General features: G+C 39.0%; 1 protein-coding gene across 1 annotated transcript; it reads left to right on the top strand.

Annotated features, from left to right (window-relative positions):
• The first annotated feature begins 984 nt into the window (after positions 1-984).
• Positions 985-1,929, top strand: LOC118806247 (olfactory receptor 6N2-like). The gene has a single exon (XM_036567722.1). It carries the CDS (start codon positions 985-987, stop codon positions 1,927-1,929), a length of 945 nt encoding a protein of 314 aa, XP_036423615.1.
• The last annotated feature ends 15,311 nt before the right edge of the window (positions 1,930-17,240 follow it).

Below are 17,240 nucleotides of genomic sequence, written 5' to 3'. Positions count from 1 at the left end.
GGAAAATGATCCGAAGTACAAAAGCAAGTCCACATCTGAATGGCTCAAAAGAAACAGAATTAAGGTTTTGGACTGGCCAAATTAAAGTTCTGACTGAAATCCCATTGAGATGCTGTGATAGTGCCTTAAACAGGCAGATCATGCTCATAAACCCTCCAATGTCACCTAATAAAAATAATTCTACAAAGAAGAGTGTGCTGGAATTTCTCCACAGCAATGCAAAAGACTCATCACAAGTTATCACAAACATCTGATTGAAGTTGTTCCTGCTAACGGTAGCACAACCAGTTATTAAGTTTAGAGGGTAATTACTTTTTCACATTGGTGAAAAAGGATTTGAATAAATCTTTATCTTTAATAAACTTAATGATCAAATTGAATGAGGGGCAATACTTTCTCACAGTATTGTACCTGACCACGACTACTGGTCACTGACTAACCTATGAAATGTTAAAACCAAATCACAATCAGAAACAATCTGACACCCAAGCTATAAATGAATCTCGATCTGAAGGGAAAGAAATTTGTGTACTTTGATAATGCTAATCAGCAGATTGCTGTAAACTTATCACTGCATAATATTCTCTGAACCTGATGTCACAAATATAGTGGAATAGATTGACATATTTAACAATTTACTTGTAAAAATCTTCAAAAACAGCACATTTAACTCTGTGGAGGCCTGTAGTTCACACAAATATTACAGCAGTAAGAGGCAGTCTACACTTACCAACCAGTAAATTAGTCAGTGAACCACTAAGGAATATGTATCTGTCCAGTAGAGGATATATAAATATAGACACACAAAGCTGTTGTCCTCATCACAGACTGTACAGATACAGGACCTTCACTGTGCTCAGTATCTTCACTCTCATGCATGGAGTTTATGATGCCTGACTGAACACTTAAAACACTGGTGTGAGCACAACCAGATTACACTGACTAATCTGTTTGAGACATTTCTGGACTATTTCATGGAAATTCATGGATTATTTTACTAATATTACTTACTTATCTTTGGAAGGGCATGTGGAGCTGGAGAAATATAGATACTTTTACTTTGTAATTACTCTCACAGTTTACACACTGATAATTTGTTGTAATTCTGTTGTCATTTCTGTTATTTACACAAACAAACGTCTCCATGAGCCGATGTACATATTCATTGCTGCTTTACTTTGCAATTCACTCTTTGGAACAGCTGCCTTTTATCCTAAAGTACTGAGTGATTTTCTGTCTGAAAAACAAGTTATCTCTCATGGAGCCTGTCTGTTTCAGGCCTTTTGCCTTTATACATATGCTGCAGCAGAGTTTGCACTGTTATCAGCTATGGCCTACGACAGATATGTGTCCATATGTAAACCATTACAATATGCAACTCTTGTAAAATTGTCCACTGTTAAAAAGATCTTATTTTTCTGTTGGTTTGTGCCTTCCTGTGAAATTGGAATATCAATAATACTAACATACCGACAGCTGTGTAAATTTAAATTAAATAGAATATACTGTAGTAATTACACAATTGCTAAATTAAGTTGTGGAGACACAACAGTTATGAATACATATGGATTGTTTGCTTTAGCCATTGCTGTCGTTCCACCTATGACATTCATTATCTACTCATATGTTAGAATAATTGATGTCTGTTTAAAAAATTCAAAAGATTTTAGACAGAAAGCTCTGCAGACCTGCTTTCCGCATCTTTTGATTTTAACCACATTCTCTGTTACTGCATGCTTTGAAGTGATTAATAGCAGGTTTGAAGGAAATGTACCTCATATATTTGCTATGATAATGTCAGTTGAAAATATGGTAATCTCTCCTCTACTCAATCCTATTGTATATGGGCTAAAACTGCAGGAGATATCAAAGAGGATTAAGAGACTGATTTGGAAGAGAAAGATGCACATCTTTGCAGATTTTGACTAGGATCAAGAAAATCAGTAGGAGACATCCTATAATTTTTTTTAGATTTAAACTCTGTATGTTATGAGAGGTTTCCTGTTTTTCAAACAGTGTTTTTCTGTTTTTCTCATTATTTTTGTTTGTGCCAAACAGTGAAAACATTTGATTGTAGCCTGTGTGCTAGTTTGTATTTCTTTTTACATTATCTGTCATATTGCAAATGTTGTGCTGAATGTGTAACCACGTTGGTCTAATTTTTCCAAACTCTGGTAGGGCAGTAAGGAAGAGACACCATCAGTAGAAGGCAGAACTTTCTGAACAAAAAAAGCCTAAAAGTATCAGACATGTTCTGATGATTCACCCACACCAGTACATACAGATTCCTCACTATGAGTGAAACCTACTCCATGAAACCTTATTTTGTGAATGTCTGTGGATTAGAGAGATGTTTTTTCTTTAGTCAGGTGAAATTATTATTAGACTCTGATATTGACACTTCTTTATATAAATTTGCATTTCCAATAGTATACCATTTGGTTTGTTTGACATTTCATATTTATGTGGTTATGAGTCTTTTAATGAAAATTAGACTGGATGACGTCCTCAAATATGCTGCATGTGTGGCAGTGGAATAATCCTAATGAATCATGTAAAATTAAAAAATGTAAGTATCATATCAGCCTAATTACTTTATCAAATTAAAAGGCTGTGTTGTGAATAATTTTCCACAGCATTTCCTCATTTTAACCCTTTAATTGTGAGACTAATAGAGTCTAATTCTGCCATTTAAACTCCTTTTGTAGTAGTATGATATCTCCATAAAAACATGATTTAATTAAAAACATACATTTTCATACACTTTGTTTCACCAAAAGCAATTTTGAGCTAACAAGTATATAGAAACCTGAATATTAGTATACTTAACACATCACTGTTCTTTTCTTTTTAGTGTGATGAAACAAATCAATAATAATTTCCTGGCGATTCCTGCTTCCTTGGCCAGGTGTACTTGATTTTTCAATAGACAAAAATGAAGAAATTTCTGTAGTTCTCAGTAGTTTGAAGGTGACATTTTGACCCTACTCAATGGTTGCAATCATCTTGTCACAGTGAAGGGAAATGGGTGAAGATCATCAAACTACTTTTAATATTAGACAAATGAAATGCTGTTCAGCCCTACCTGGCCCTACCTGGCCCTATGTGAAAAAGTAATTGCTCCCTTAGCTACTAAATGAACCAGTGAACCAAATTCAATTGACAGTTATTTATATTTCACTAGTCACATCCTGACATAATTACTACCAGACCTGTTGAATCTAAACATCACTTAGAGATCCTGTCTGCCAATGTGAAGCAGCTAGAAGGTCTCAAAAAGCAGCACATGATGCCACATTCTAAAATTAAAATACAGACGCAGAAAAAAATCATTTAAATCTACCAGTCTGGAAAGGGTTACAAAGCCATTGCTGAGGCTCTGAGGCACCAGCAAATCACAGTGAGTGCCATTATCAACAAATGGTGAAAACTTGGCACAGTGGTGAACCTCCCCAGGAGTGGCCGGCCTACCAAAATTTCACCAAGATCACATCGATGACTCATTCAGGAGGTCACAAAGAAACCCAAACAAACATCTAAAGAACTACAGGCCTCACTGCATCAGTTCAGGTCAATGTACATGGTTCCACCATAAGAAAGACACTGGGTGTCCCCCCCCCCAAAAAAGGGTCATTTCAGTTTTGCCAGAAAACATTTTAAATTCTCTCACAACTTTTAGGATAATGTTCTGTGGACTGACTAGTCAAGGTGGAGCTTTTGGAAAACATGGGTCCTGTGACATGTGACACATGATGGTGGTAGTGTGATGGTCTGGGGCTGCAGGACATGGACAACTTGTCATAATTCATGCTCTCTGTCAGAAATTTCTTCTCTGTCAGGAGAATGTCCGCCTGTCAGTTTGTGACCTAAACTCAAGCTCAGTTGTCTAATGCATCAGGACAATGATTCAATGCACACAAGCAATTACATCTCTGAATGGCTCAAAAGAAATACGATTAAGATTATGGAGTAGAAAGACCTTAAATGGGCAGATCATGCTCAACAACCCTCCAGTGTAACCAAATCAAAACAATTCTGCAAAGAAGAGTGACAAAATTCCTTCACAATTATGTAAAAGATCCATTACGTTATCACAAACATTTGACAGAAGTTGTTACTGCCAAGGGTGGCACAACCAGTGTAGATCATTTGGCTAAATAATCTTGCTCTTTGTTCATTATGAGCCACCATGCTTGCATGTGTTTTGTGGCTAGGCTAATCAGAGTGCTCTTTTTTGTGTAGTTCAGTCATGCTAGTAGAGCCATGAAATGCCAGCCTTACTCACTAGGTTTTTCATGTTCCTGATTAAAACCTATGGTTTATTTAAAGTAAGTATCGGCCCTGACTCACATGCTAACCAAATTTCTACATGGTGTCAGAATCTTGTGCAGATTTTTTTACTTAGTCAATTTCTTTGGCGGGCAACCTGTTGCCTTTTTTACAGCGCTACCTTGTGAGGGATGCACTATTTGAATATAATGGCGGATAGATTTTGCAGAACTGACCCCTCTTGTTTTTAATGAAAAGTGGGAATATGAGATTTTTTTTATCGCCACAGCACAATTTGACAAGCCTGCGAAGACGAGGGCTTACGTTCTCCTCAATTATGCTGGATCAGAAACCATTCAAAAGGAGCGTTTGTTTGTCTGTGCGGCTGAAATGCATGCGCCTGGAGCAGATGTAGCAATAAAAGGCCCGGCGGCATCCAGAGAGGATTGCGTAATCTGCAACAGAACGATGGAAAGACAGAAATTCCAGAAATCAAAGACAAGGTGGGAGTATTGAGTCATTCATCAATGATTTGAGGATCAAAGCTAAAAGTTGCCGTTGTGGAGATTTGACTGATGAACTTATTTGCAACCAGATCGTGTGTGGCATGAAATGGCCAAAACCATTTCATTCTGTAGCATTCATGAGATGACTGAGGAAAATAGCAAGTTGCTAGCAACACAGATCAAAAGTGCAGAAACAGAAAGCACCAATTAAAACCCCAATCATTCCCTCATATCATCACAAATGACAGTAATTGTGGAAAACGTCATGCAGCTGAACAGGAAAAGTGTCCAGTGTTCAATCAACAATGCTGTAATTGCAAAAGAGCTGCTGCAAGTTTAAACCAAAGACTTGTAGGCAGTCTGTGCATGAAGTAGTGGTGGATCAGCCCACAACATGCGAAGATGGAACGTTTTATGTGGATGATGTCGAAGTTGACTATTGTGTTGATTTGTGTTAATTCTAAAGCCAATGCAAAGGACAAGGGATTTGTCCACCATTAAGACAGATGACATGGTTACATTGTCATGCTGCTTAAAGGAGCAGCACCACTCATTGCTTTTCTTCATAGTGGACAAAAAGATACAATCATTGCTAGGATTTGCATGCATGAACATGGTCATTGTCAAAAAGAGTCCCAACATCCATCAAGTCACCAAAGAGAGCAGCACAGGTTTCAGCACACAGATTATTACACAATACAAAGACCATGCCAGTGATGTGCTCGGAGAACTCTGTCACATACTTCCTGACGATGGATCTCAGCATACAATCCCTGTTGCAATGCGATAAAGAATCAAAGCTGAACTTTGAATGCATGCAAAGCAAGAAATCAGACTGTGCATCAATACACAGGACCTCAACACAACATTGAAAAAGGCCCCATCACCCCATGTGCAGTGTTGAGAAGGTAGCAGCACAGATGTCAGGGGCAAAAGTGTTCTCTGTCCTGGATGTGAAAAATTCCTTTTGGCAGATACGTCTCGACAAGAAATCTTTAATGTTGACGACATTTAACACTCCATTCGGGCATTGCAGATTTCTACGGATGCAATTTAGCACTAACTCTGCAAGAAAGGTCATCAGTCATGAGTAGCTGAACATGATACCAACTTGAGAAGAGTGCTCAAACATGTAAGAGAGATCAATCTCAGGTTAAACCCAGACAAGTGCAAATTCTGCTAGGACCAAGAAGTCTACGTAGGCGGTGGGAGACATCTTCACAGGTGATGAGTGACATCTTCACAGCTCACCTGGAGGAACTCAGGCACTTAGCAGAGGCTACAAACCCTCAGTAGCCAATGAAGTTGGCCCACCAGAGAAAGCCAGCTCCTGCCTGCTGTCAGTCTCTTTTTCCTCTACAGAGATGAACTCACAGTGGAGAGTAAGATCATCATGAAAGATCACAATTCAGTCATTGTCTGATCTCTACACAAAGAATACATCAACACTGTGCACAAAGGACACCCAGGTTTTGAAGCCACCAAGCACAGAGCTAGAAGCATCATCCTTCAGCCAAAAATGCCGACAGGCATCACTGAGGAATTACTCTCATGTTCAGTGTGCAATTGTCTCACCAGCAAAAATAACCTCTTCAACTTCATCCAGTTCCAGACCGCCCATGGTCCACAGATACATATTTAACATTCATATTTAACAGTCACATACATATTTAAGTGGTGTGGCAAACACCACCAAGTGCTTGTGGATTCATATTTCTGATGGTTTGAAATCGACCTTCTCCATGAAATGACATCAACCGTGATCTCGAAATTGAAGTGAAACTTTAGTCCACAGTACACCATATACCCTCTTCTCTGACAATGCCAGACAATACACCAGTTAGCATTTCAAAGATTTTGCCAAACAATGGGATTTTGTTCATGCCACCAGCATTTCCCCAGTCGAATGGGATAGTGGAGAGGGCGGTCTGCAGTGCCAAGCAGCTAATGGAGAAATCTCAGAGAGGTGGAACTGATGTTTTCCTTAAACTTCTGAACCTCAGAAAAATTCCCCGTGATCCAACATTAGGTTCACTTGCTGATGTCACATCTGACACGCTCAGCCATTCTAGTGAATACTAAGCTACTGGAACCAGCCCCAAAGATCACCTAGCAAGTCTCCTGCTACAGCCTTTTGCAGAGAGACAAGTGGTCCATATACAGACCCCCAAGGAATGCAACCAACTTCAGAAAATAAGCAAGGACCCACGCTCCTACGTCATCCAGTCCAACAGGAAGACATATAGGAGGAATTGGCACCACATCCTTCCAGTTGCAAAGCCGCCGTCACCACAGCTCTACACAGAGGACTCACACTAGCCAGACTCCTGAAACACAGTAGATAGTGTCCCCACCAACACCACATACACCAGAGCCAAACAACATGCAGTCACACATATCCTCTCCACAGCAGTACACTATACACAACACATTCAGGACACAACTGCTGACCAAATCCAAAATATATGCAGTAAAATATGGATTGCTATTTGAAAAAAAATCCAGTGTACAGTATAAAGTGGTTAGCTGTCAGAATGAGTCTTTTACTGGATTTTGAGTTCTTTCTCTTATCGACTTATGGTGATAGTAGTATGAATAGGCCTACCTGTTAAAGTGATGTGTTAATCCAATTTTATTTTTATTTGTTGCAAAGTCTTAAGTTTAACGAACACTATCATTATTGGATTGTTTACTGAAGGTAATGAAACAACATGGTAAGACTGAAATGTTCTGTAATGTTGATATTTACCTAGTGCTAATTGTTTAAGTAGCTGCTATTTGCTGTTAATTAGCAGTGCTAAAGGGAAGGGTTGTAGATCATCTGGCTAAATGATCCTCCTGTTTGTTCATTATGGGCTACCATACCTGTATGTGTTTTGTGGTTAGGCCAATCAGAGTGCTTGGGTTTCTATGTAGTTCAGAAAACCATGGAAAACCTAGAGTTTGTTCAAAGCCAGTGCGGTCCCTGACTCACGCACTAATAACTTAATTTCCACAACCAGTTTAAGGGGTAATAACTTTTTCATATGAGTGATACAGGTTTTGAATAAATCCTATCTTCAATTAATTTAATGATCATTTTGAAGCATATTGTATATTGTGTTTACTCGTGTTGTTTTTATCTTCCAATGATTTTTTAATATCTGAAACTTTTAAATGTGACAAATTAGTACCAAGAGAAGAAATAGGGGCAATACATTTTCATAGCATTGTACCTGAGCAGGATCAAGACTACAGGTCACTAATTAGCCTTCACTATGTTTAAAAGAAAATGTTATTCAGAAATAACGAAAACAGAAGTAAACCAAATCACAATCAGAGACATTCAGCTAACAACCAAGCATAAATTAATTAATTTAGTAGCAGTAGCAGTTGGGAGAGCAGAGAATCCCAGACGACACTGTCCCCCGCAACTTCCTATATAATCCCTCCAGCGGGTCCTAGGACCTGGGGTCTTGTCCCGGTAGGCCATGCCAGGTACACCCTCCCCGGGAGGCGTCCAAGGGGCATCCAAATCAGATGCCCGAACCACCTCAGCTGGCTCCTCTCAACGCAGAGGAGTAGCGGCTCTACTTGAGCTCCTCCCAGATGACCGACCTAAGACCATGGACTCAGACTTGGAGGTGCTGATCTGCAAACCAACCGCTTCACACTCAGCTGCAAACCACTCCAGTGAGTGCTGGAGGCATCCATGTGATCCAGCCAAAAGAACAACATCATCTGCAAATAGCAGACACGCCACCCTCTGGCCTCAATACATAGTGCCCTCCTGACCCCGGCTACGCCTTGACACCCTGTCCATGAATATCATAAACAGGAGTGGAGACAGGGCACAACCCTGGCGAAGAACGACAATCTTTGTTTCTATCTTCTATCTTCGAAGATCTATGTTTCTATCTTCTATCTTCGAAGATGTATAGTTCTATCTACTATACTCTAAGTTAGAGTTTCTCCACCCCTGCCGAATACAGCTTGGGCACAGCCACCCCAACCCTTCCTGAGTTGCCAGACAGTTGTCCAGAACGTCCTCGAGTCTGACAAAGTCTTTTTTCATGGCTTCACCAAACTCATCTCATGCCCTGGATTTTGCTTCTCCCACCGTTGCCGCTGCCACCTTTTTTGCCCGTCAGTACCTATCTGCTGAGTCGGGAGTCCTTCGGGCCGTCCAGTCCCTAAAGACATCTTTTTTTAGCTTGATGGCCACCATCACCACAAGCTTTTGGCCAGAGCTACACCTGGCAGCTTCCACAATGGAGGTTTTAAACAGGGTCCATTCAGACTCCATGTCCGCTACCTCCTCCAGGACATGAGAGAAGCTCTTCCGGAGGTGGGAGTTAAAATCATTCCAAACAAGGGCCTCCAACAGTCGTTCCCAGCACACCCTCAGTATTCGCTTGGGCTTACCAGGTCTGACCACCAGTCTTCCCTGTCATCTGATTGATCCCTGTAAGACTATGGAGTCTGTAGGCGGGGCCCTTTCCAGAACCCCGCCCACTCACTCCAAGAATGTCAAATACTCCGACCTGTTGTTTGGTGCATAAGCACACACAACAGTCAGAGTTTTCCTCTCTGCAATTTTAATTCACATTGAGGCGAGCCTCTCGTCCACCGGGACAAACTCCAACTGCACGGCCACCAGTCGGGGACTTGTGAGTATTCCCACACCTGCCCGGCGTAGGAGAGGGACCAACCCCTATCCAGGAGTTTGGTTCCAGAGCCGACACTGTGGCCGCCAAGGGCCTCCCCGCCATTTCCCACTGCCTATATAGCACTGATCTGCTCCCCCATGCTGGACTTTGCAGGTGGTGGGCCCACATGGTCTCCCCAAGTAGCCTCTTCAGGCTGAGCCCGGCCGGGTTACGTGGGCTGCCTGGCCACCAGGCGCTCGCTGAGGAATGCTACCCCCACGCCTGGCTCCAGGGGTAGGTCCTGGTGGCCCTCTCCTGGGCAGAGTACACGATCGCCTGTGTCCATTTTTCAAATGAATATAACAACAAATTTGTGTACTTTGATAATGCTGAAAGCTGAATGCAGTTGTTTAACGTATCACTGCGTAACATTTTCTGAACCTACTGGGAATAGATTGACATATTTTATTTAAAAAATTACTTAATGTAAAAATCTTCAAAAGGAGTATACGTAACTCTTTGGAGACCTATAATTCACAAAAATACTGCATCAGTAAGAGAGGCAGGCTAGATTCACCAACCAGTAAATTAGTCAGTAAACCACTAAGGAATTTGTATCTGTCCAGTAGAGAATAAATAAATATAGACACACAAAGCGGTTGTTCTCATTACAGCCTGTACAGGTACAGTACCTTCACTGTACTTAGTACCTTCACTCTTATGCATGGAGTTTATGATGCCTGACTGAACACTTAAAACACTGGTGTGAGCACAACCAGATTACACTGACTAACCTGTTTTGGACACTTTTAGGCTACTTCATGGAAATTCATGGATTATTCTACTAATGTTACATATTTATCTTTGGAAGGGCATGTGGAGTTGGAGAAATATAGATACTTTTACTTTCTAATTACTCTTACAGTTTACACACTGATACTTTGTTGTAATTCTGTTGTCATTTCTGTCATTTACAGAAACAAATGTCTCCATGAGCCGATGTACATATTCATTGCTGCTTTGCTTTGCAATTCTCTCTTTGGAACAGCTGCCATATTCCCCAAATTACTGACTGATTTACTGTCTGAAACACAAGTTATCTCTCATGGAGCCTGTCTGTTTCAGGCCTTTTGCCTCTACACATGTGCTGCATCAGAGTTCACACTGTTATCAGCTATGGCCTATGACAGATATGTGTCCATATGTAAGCCACTACAATACGCAACTCTTTTAAAAATGTCCACTGTTAAAATGATCTTATTTTTCTGTTGGTTTGTGCCTTCCTGTGAAATCGGCATATCAATAATACTAACATACCGACAGCTGTGTAAATATAAATTGAACAGAATATCCTGCACCATTTACTCAGTTGCTAAATTAAGTTGTGGAGATATAACTATTGTGAATTCATATGGACTGTTTGCTTTGACCTTTGTTGTCTGTCCACCTGTGATGTTCATCATCTACTCATATGTTAGAATAATTGAAGTCTGTTTAAAGAATTCAAAAGATTTCAGGAGAAAAGCTCTGCAGACCTGCTTCCCACACCTTTTCACTTTAACCACTTTCTCTTGTACTGCATGTTTTGAAGTGATTAATAGCAGGTTAGACGGAAACATACCTCATATTTTAGCTACTATATTGTCAGTTGAAAATATGGTAATCCCTCCTCTAATCAATCCCATTATATATGGACTGAAAATGCAGGAGATATCAAAGAGGATTAAGAGACTGATTTGGGAGAGAAAGATGCACATCTTTGCAGATTGAAATTCTTTATTTCTTTGGATTAAAAAAAAAACATTATATATGGATTGATATATGGAGCATGACATTTTCACTAGAATCAGGAAAATCAGTTGGAAAGAGACATTTTTGTAGACTGAATCTGTAAACTGTGTATATTATGAGAGCATTTCTGTTTTTCAAACACAGAACTGATTCTTATTTTCCATTATTTTTTGTGCCAAACAGTGAACACATTTGATTGATATTAGCTTTTATTTTCATTTTAAATTATATTTCAGAGTGTAAATATTGTGAAATCACAGTTGACTCCAGAAGGACAGGTAAGAAAACACACCATCAATAGAAGGCAGAACTTTCTGAACCAAAAGGCCTGGAAGCATCAGAACATGTTTTGACAATCCACACCTAACTGTACATAAAGAAAGTCAGGTAAAAGTATTATCAGACTCTGATATTGACAATTAATGAAGGTGAATTTGCACTTCAAATATTACATTTTGGTTTGTGTTACATTCCATATCGGTGTGGTTCTGATTCTTCTAGAAGGAACACTAGATGAAGTACTCACATATGCTGCATCTGTAGCACTTAAATAATCCTATTGAATTATGTATATGTATAATTCAATTTTTTTATCATATCAAAAAACTGTGAGTACTAAATTAATACTATATTGAATGTTTAATATTCTACAGTATTTCTTCAGCTTAAGCCTTAAGGATGAGGCTAATTTATGCCATTTAATGGTATCTTCTGTACTAATATGACATCTCAATAAAATCCTAATTTTATACAATAAAATCATACATTTTCCATACAATTCATTTCACAAAATTCAATTTTGCACAAACAGATATGAAGAAAACTTCATAGGAATATACTTCACACTACTTATGTACTTTTCTCAGTAGTGCTATAGACACAGGAATTGGAAAAAAGTTCCTTCTGGCTGCCAAAGAATAAACTTGCAGACTCATTTTCAGGTTTCAAAACACTTGTGCTGTCAGAATTGTTACAGACTTCCACAAAAAAGGAGAGTTTTGGAAGAAGGTTTTTGGGCCTTGCTATCGAAGTTTAAGGACGGGCACTCCTGCACTGAATGTGGAGTAGAGTGTGGAAGAGCTGGTGGCAGATAGCAGGCAAAAGGCTTAATGGAGCAGCAGGTAGTGGAGACACTAATGGCCAATGATGTGCTTGTAAGGAGCCGCAAATACAAGTACAGCTGGCAGAAGTAAGCAATGGGTCCACATTGGAGCTAAACCCAAACGCTGTGCTACATATAGCTATGTAGCCTCATCTTCCACTCTTGCTAGCACAGCCCATCATGCTAATGCTTATGGTAAAGCTGCTGCTAAGAGCAGTGGTGAAAAAATATAAAGGGCCACTATTGCACTGCATGTCGGCACAGCACCTACTTTGTGAAAGCGTGCTTCAGAGAGCACATTGTACTGGCGACTGCACTTTACTTCACCTGTAGGGAACCTCAAGTTTATCCCATTGTGAGGGCATGTGTATAGCACCATATCACAATTTTACCACTGGAGGGGCAACTGTTAAGAAACTTTCTCACATTCTCATACATGTAGGGATGACCTTTTACAGCACTGCATCACATTTTAATCCCTGGAGGAGCCCTTCTCCTTTTGAGGAACATCTGTTTAGACACTTCATCATGTTTAATCACCTGTAGGAGCTCCCTATACAGCACTGCTTCCTATTTTCTATATTGGAAAGGGCACCCTTTGGGACACTGTCATGTAGGGGAAGCATAGAGGGCATTTGATAACAGCACCCTGTTCCATTGGAAGGGCACTGTATCACATTTTCTCCATTAGAAGGACCTTAGTAAGACATGATACTGATTTTCTTTGCTCTAGCAGGCACATCGTAATAATGAATTGCATGTAAGGGCACCCTAGAGTTCACTAATTTATTGTTTGTGTCACGTGAAGGGCAGCCAACCTCTCATTGTCACCATTCTAGAGGGCACTTTAGTGATGCTTTTCCAACCATGGGGACACCTGCCTCCCGAACCTGCCAGTGGCCACAGCACAAAGCCAGAACAGAGTATTGGTCCCACTCACTCCATTTGCAGAGCAGATTTGAACAACTAGGCCTCAATGTATGTTATAAAGGCAGGGAACATTATTTATCAGTTGGCCAGAGCACCCCAGTAGAACCTCTGGGCCCTGTTCTGCAGCCACAGCAAGAAAGCTAAATGTGGCTATGTAAAAACTGCAAGACAAACAGATGACATAGAGTGCACATCAAAAAGAAGGGAGCTAAATCTCTGACAGTGATGATGTTTTACCACATTGGCTGCCAGAAACACCAAAATCCTCCATCTCAACCACCTTCACCCCACCCGAACCTCCCACCCATCATGGAGAAGCTGGCATGAGCTAGGACGAGGCTGTCACTTTCCCTGTTAGCCAGCCCACATGGTTAAATGAATGCAGTGCTGAAACCATATTAATTGAGTCGGCTCCACCAAACTTTAACTTTGCAAATGTCTGAAGAAATGTGGGGTATAGCTGCGCTAGGCATTGTCACAAAGCAGCTTTACAGGAAAACAGCAGAAACACTCCCAGTTTACCATAATATTCTCTGACCATGAACCCCAGATCTGCACCTTTTATCTAAAAGGAAAAAGTAAATACCAATGGCTTGACTAAAGAAGCATGATTTTTTAGCGTAGAACTAAAGACTAAGGCTCACTGGAAGAAAGCTGGGGGGCTTAGTATAAAAAGGCTGTACCCGCTGATAGACAAACACTGGCAGCAGGATGAGTCATGTTAAAAAGATCAGTGACTCAGTGACCTTAAAAATATCTTCCTGAAAGTAGCTGTTGCAGATGGGAAGGCAATGGAAGAGCCGAGGACAAGAAAGAAAAAAAAAGTTGTTAAGAGGGTCTAGAACAAGATAAAAGTCTTCATAATTTCCAATTAATTAATGGAAAGTTTGGTTGCATAACCTGTGATATTAGCTTTGTTGACAATTTCGGAATCCTCCATGAGAGGTTCTACAGCAGACTAGATTAGAGATTACTGGATGTAGACTGCCTCCTTGATGGACTACAGAAGGTGAATTCCCTCCTTGATTGAGTGCCACAGATAGACAGATGGATTCCCTTTTTGAGGGATTCCCACAGCTAGATTGCTCCTGCAGGTAGACTCCCTACTTGAAGAAGCCTTTCAGGTAGACTCCCTCCTCGAAGGGGCCTTGCAGGTACACACCCTTCATTATGGACCCTTACAGGTAGACTTCCTTGTCTTTATAGAGAAAGACTAAGAAAGTACTGTTGCTATAGTAGTGTTTTAACAAAGCAAATAGAATCACGGGCAATTGTTACCTTCTATGGAAGCTGTTAGGTAGGATAAAAGTTATATTTTAAACCCACCCCCTAGTTGTAATCATCCAACACAAATGGTAAAAAAAAACATCTGAGAAACACAAATTTATCAAATGCTAAAATAAAGTTGCATGAGAAAAACAATCAGCTAAGCATCAAGCGAAAATGAATACTGATCTGATCCGAAATAAATGCACTTAACAAATCTGTGCTTTGACAATTGATCTGCTAAATACAGTTGTATAATTAATCATTTCATTAGATTATCTTTACCAGCTATCACACATTTTGAGGAATATATTTCTATATTTTATGTAACACATTGTGTAACGTACTATTAATTCATTGTTACAGCAGTAACAGCGGTAAGCTGAATGGGTATGAGAGACAGGCTAGACTTACCAACCAGCAAATTAGTCCTGTGAACCACTAAGGAATCTGTATCTGTCCAGTAGAGAATATATAAATATAGACACACAAAGCTGTTGTCATCATCACAGACTGTACAGCTATAGTACCTTCACTGTACTTAATGTCTTCACTCTTATGATGCCTGACTGAATACATGACTGAATAAATGGTGTGAGCACAACCAGACTACACTGACTAACCTGTTTTAGACAGGCTTCTTCATTGAAATTGATGGATTATTCTACTAATGTCACATATTTATCTTTGGAAGGGCATGTGGAGTTGAAGAAATGTGTGTGTGTGTGTGTGTGTGTGTGTGTGTGTGTGTGTATATATATATATATATATATTACTTTGTAATTTCTCTCATAGTTTATATACTGATAATTTTTTGTAATGCAGTTGTCATTTATGTCATTTACACAAACGAAAGTCTCTATGTGCCGATGTACATATTCATCACTGCTTTACTTTGCAATGCTCTGGTTGGAACAGCTGCTTTTTTATCCTAAATTACTGAGTGATTTTCTGTCTGAAACACAGGTTATCTCTCGTGAAGCTTGTATGATTCAGGCGTTTTGGATTTATACAAATGGAGCATCAGAGTTCACACAGCTATGGCCTATGACAGATATGTGTCCATATGTAAACCATTACAATACCCAAATCTTGTAAAAATGTCCACCGTCAAAAAGCTCTTATTTTTCTGTTGGTTTGTGCCTTCCTGTGAAATCGGCATATCAATAATACTAACATACCGACAGCTGTGTAAATTTAAATTAAACAGGATATACTGTAATAACTACTCAATTGCTAAATTAAGTTGTGGAGATACAACTGTTGTGAATTCATATGGACTGTTTGCTTTGACCGTTGTTGTCTGTCCAACTGAGATGTTCGTTATCTGCTCATATGTTAGAATAATTGAAGTCTGTTTAAGGAATTCAGAAGATTTCAGAAGAAAAGCTCTACAGACCTGCTTCCCACACCTTTTCACTTTAACCACTTTCTCTGTTACTGCATGTTTTGAAGTGATCAACACCAGATTTGAAGGAAACGTACCTCAAATATGATCTGTGATAATGTCAATTGAAAATTTGGTCATCCCTCCTCTAATGAATCCTATTATAGGATTTGGAGTAGGATTAAGCTAATTATTTGGAAGAGAAACAAACACATCTTTGCAGATTAATTTTTTTTCTGTGTATGAAAAAATCATGATGATGATTATATGTGGACTGATACTTGTGGAGATTTTTAAAAGCATCAAGAAAATCATTTGGAAAGAGAAGACATATTTTTGATACGACCTTCACTCAGTTTTCCTATCTATTTCAAATTAACATACTCCCATTAATACATTTTAGGATCCACAGTAGGGATAATGCCTGATTTCCTGACAGTGTATTGCAGCTAATTTGCTTCAGAAATTTGGACTATGTTTTGAAGGGTAGGGAGCGAGTTCACTTCAGTGATTATTAAATCCAGAGTTTCATCCTAAATTAGTTAACTTAGAGAACCTAAACAGAATTTTGGAAACAAATTAAATCCTTGTCAGGTGCACATGTTGCTTGAAGTCTCCCTGAGCATAATCTGTTTGGCTCTGTGGAAATAATAAAAGACAAAGCTACCATAGTCATGCATTTCAACCCCTTAAAAGGCCAGGGCCCCACCAGCAGGCCCAAAGGTTTACTTACACAATATTGGCTAAGATCTTGAATCCCAGGTGGTGAACTTGCAGATAAAACAGTTTTTACTTGATACAACATTTTACCTGAATTTCAGTCTGGTTAAAGAACTGAATACAGTATAATTATTGCTACTAAACATATGGAAAAAATGTAGACAAACACACACACACACACACACACATAAAATATATATATATATATATATATATATATATATATATATATATATATATATATATATATATATATATATATATATATATATTTGAAAGCATGTCAAGTACATTGCAATCCATGCCAAAATACATTCCAAATGCTAAAATGTATTTCAGAATATACTGCCTTAAGTTCCATACAAATATAAATATACTGTAAATATATTGATCAAATCCTGTATAATGCACTTATAGCTGTAATCTCTATTAAAGCTACATACAATTTTAAAAATACAACAAATACAAATAATGCATTTTGAAAGACATACTTAACAAATACATTTGTCGTTGGCTATTTTCATACATTGCAAAATATGTTAATTAAATACATTTGAATAATACATTTAAATGGATTTTAAAATTATATTTAATAAATACAGTGTTTATACATTGCAAAAATAAATTTGATACATACATTC

The sequence above is a fragment of the Colossoma macropomum genome, unplaced genomic scaffold (assembly GCF_904425465.1).
Source record: "Colossoma macropomum unplaced genomic scaffold, Colossoma_macropomum, whole genome shotgun sequence".
Classification (NCBI taxonomy): Eukaryota; Metazoa; Chordata; class Actinopteri; order Characiformes; family Serrasalmidae; genus Colossoma; species Colossoma macropomum.
This window is presented reverse-complemented; position numbering and strand designations above follow the sequence as displayed.

Coding starts and splice junctions, on each gene's coding strand:
- LOC118806247 (XM_036567722.1), top strand. CDS start 985: ATGGATTATTTTACTAATATTACTTACTTATCTTTGGAAGGGCATGTG.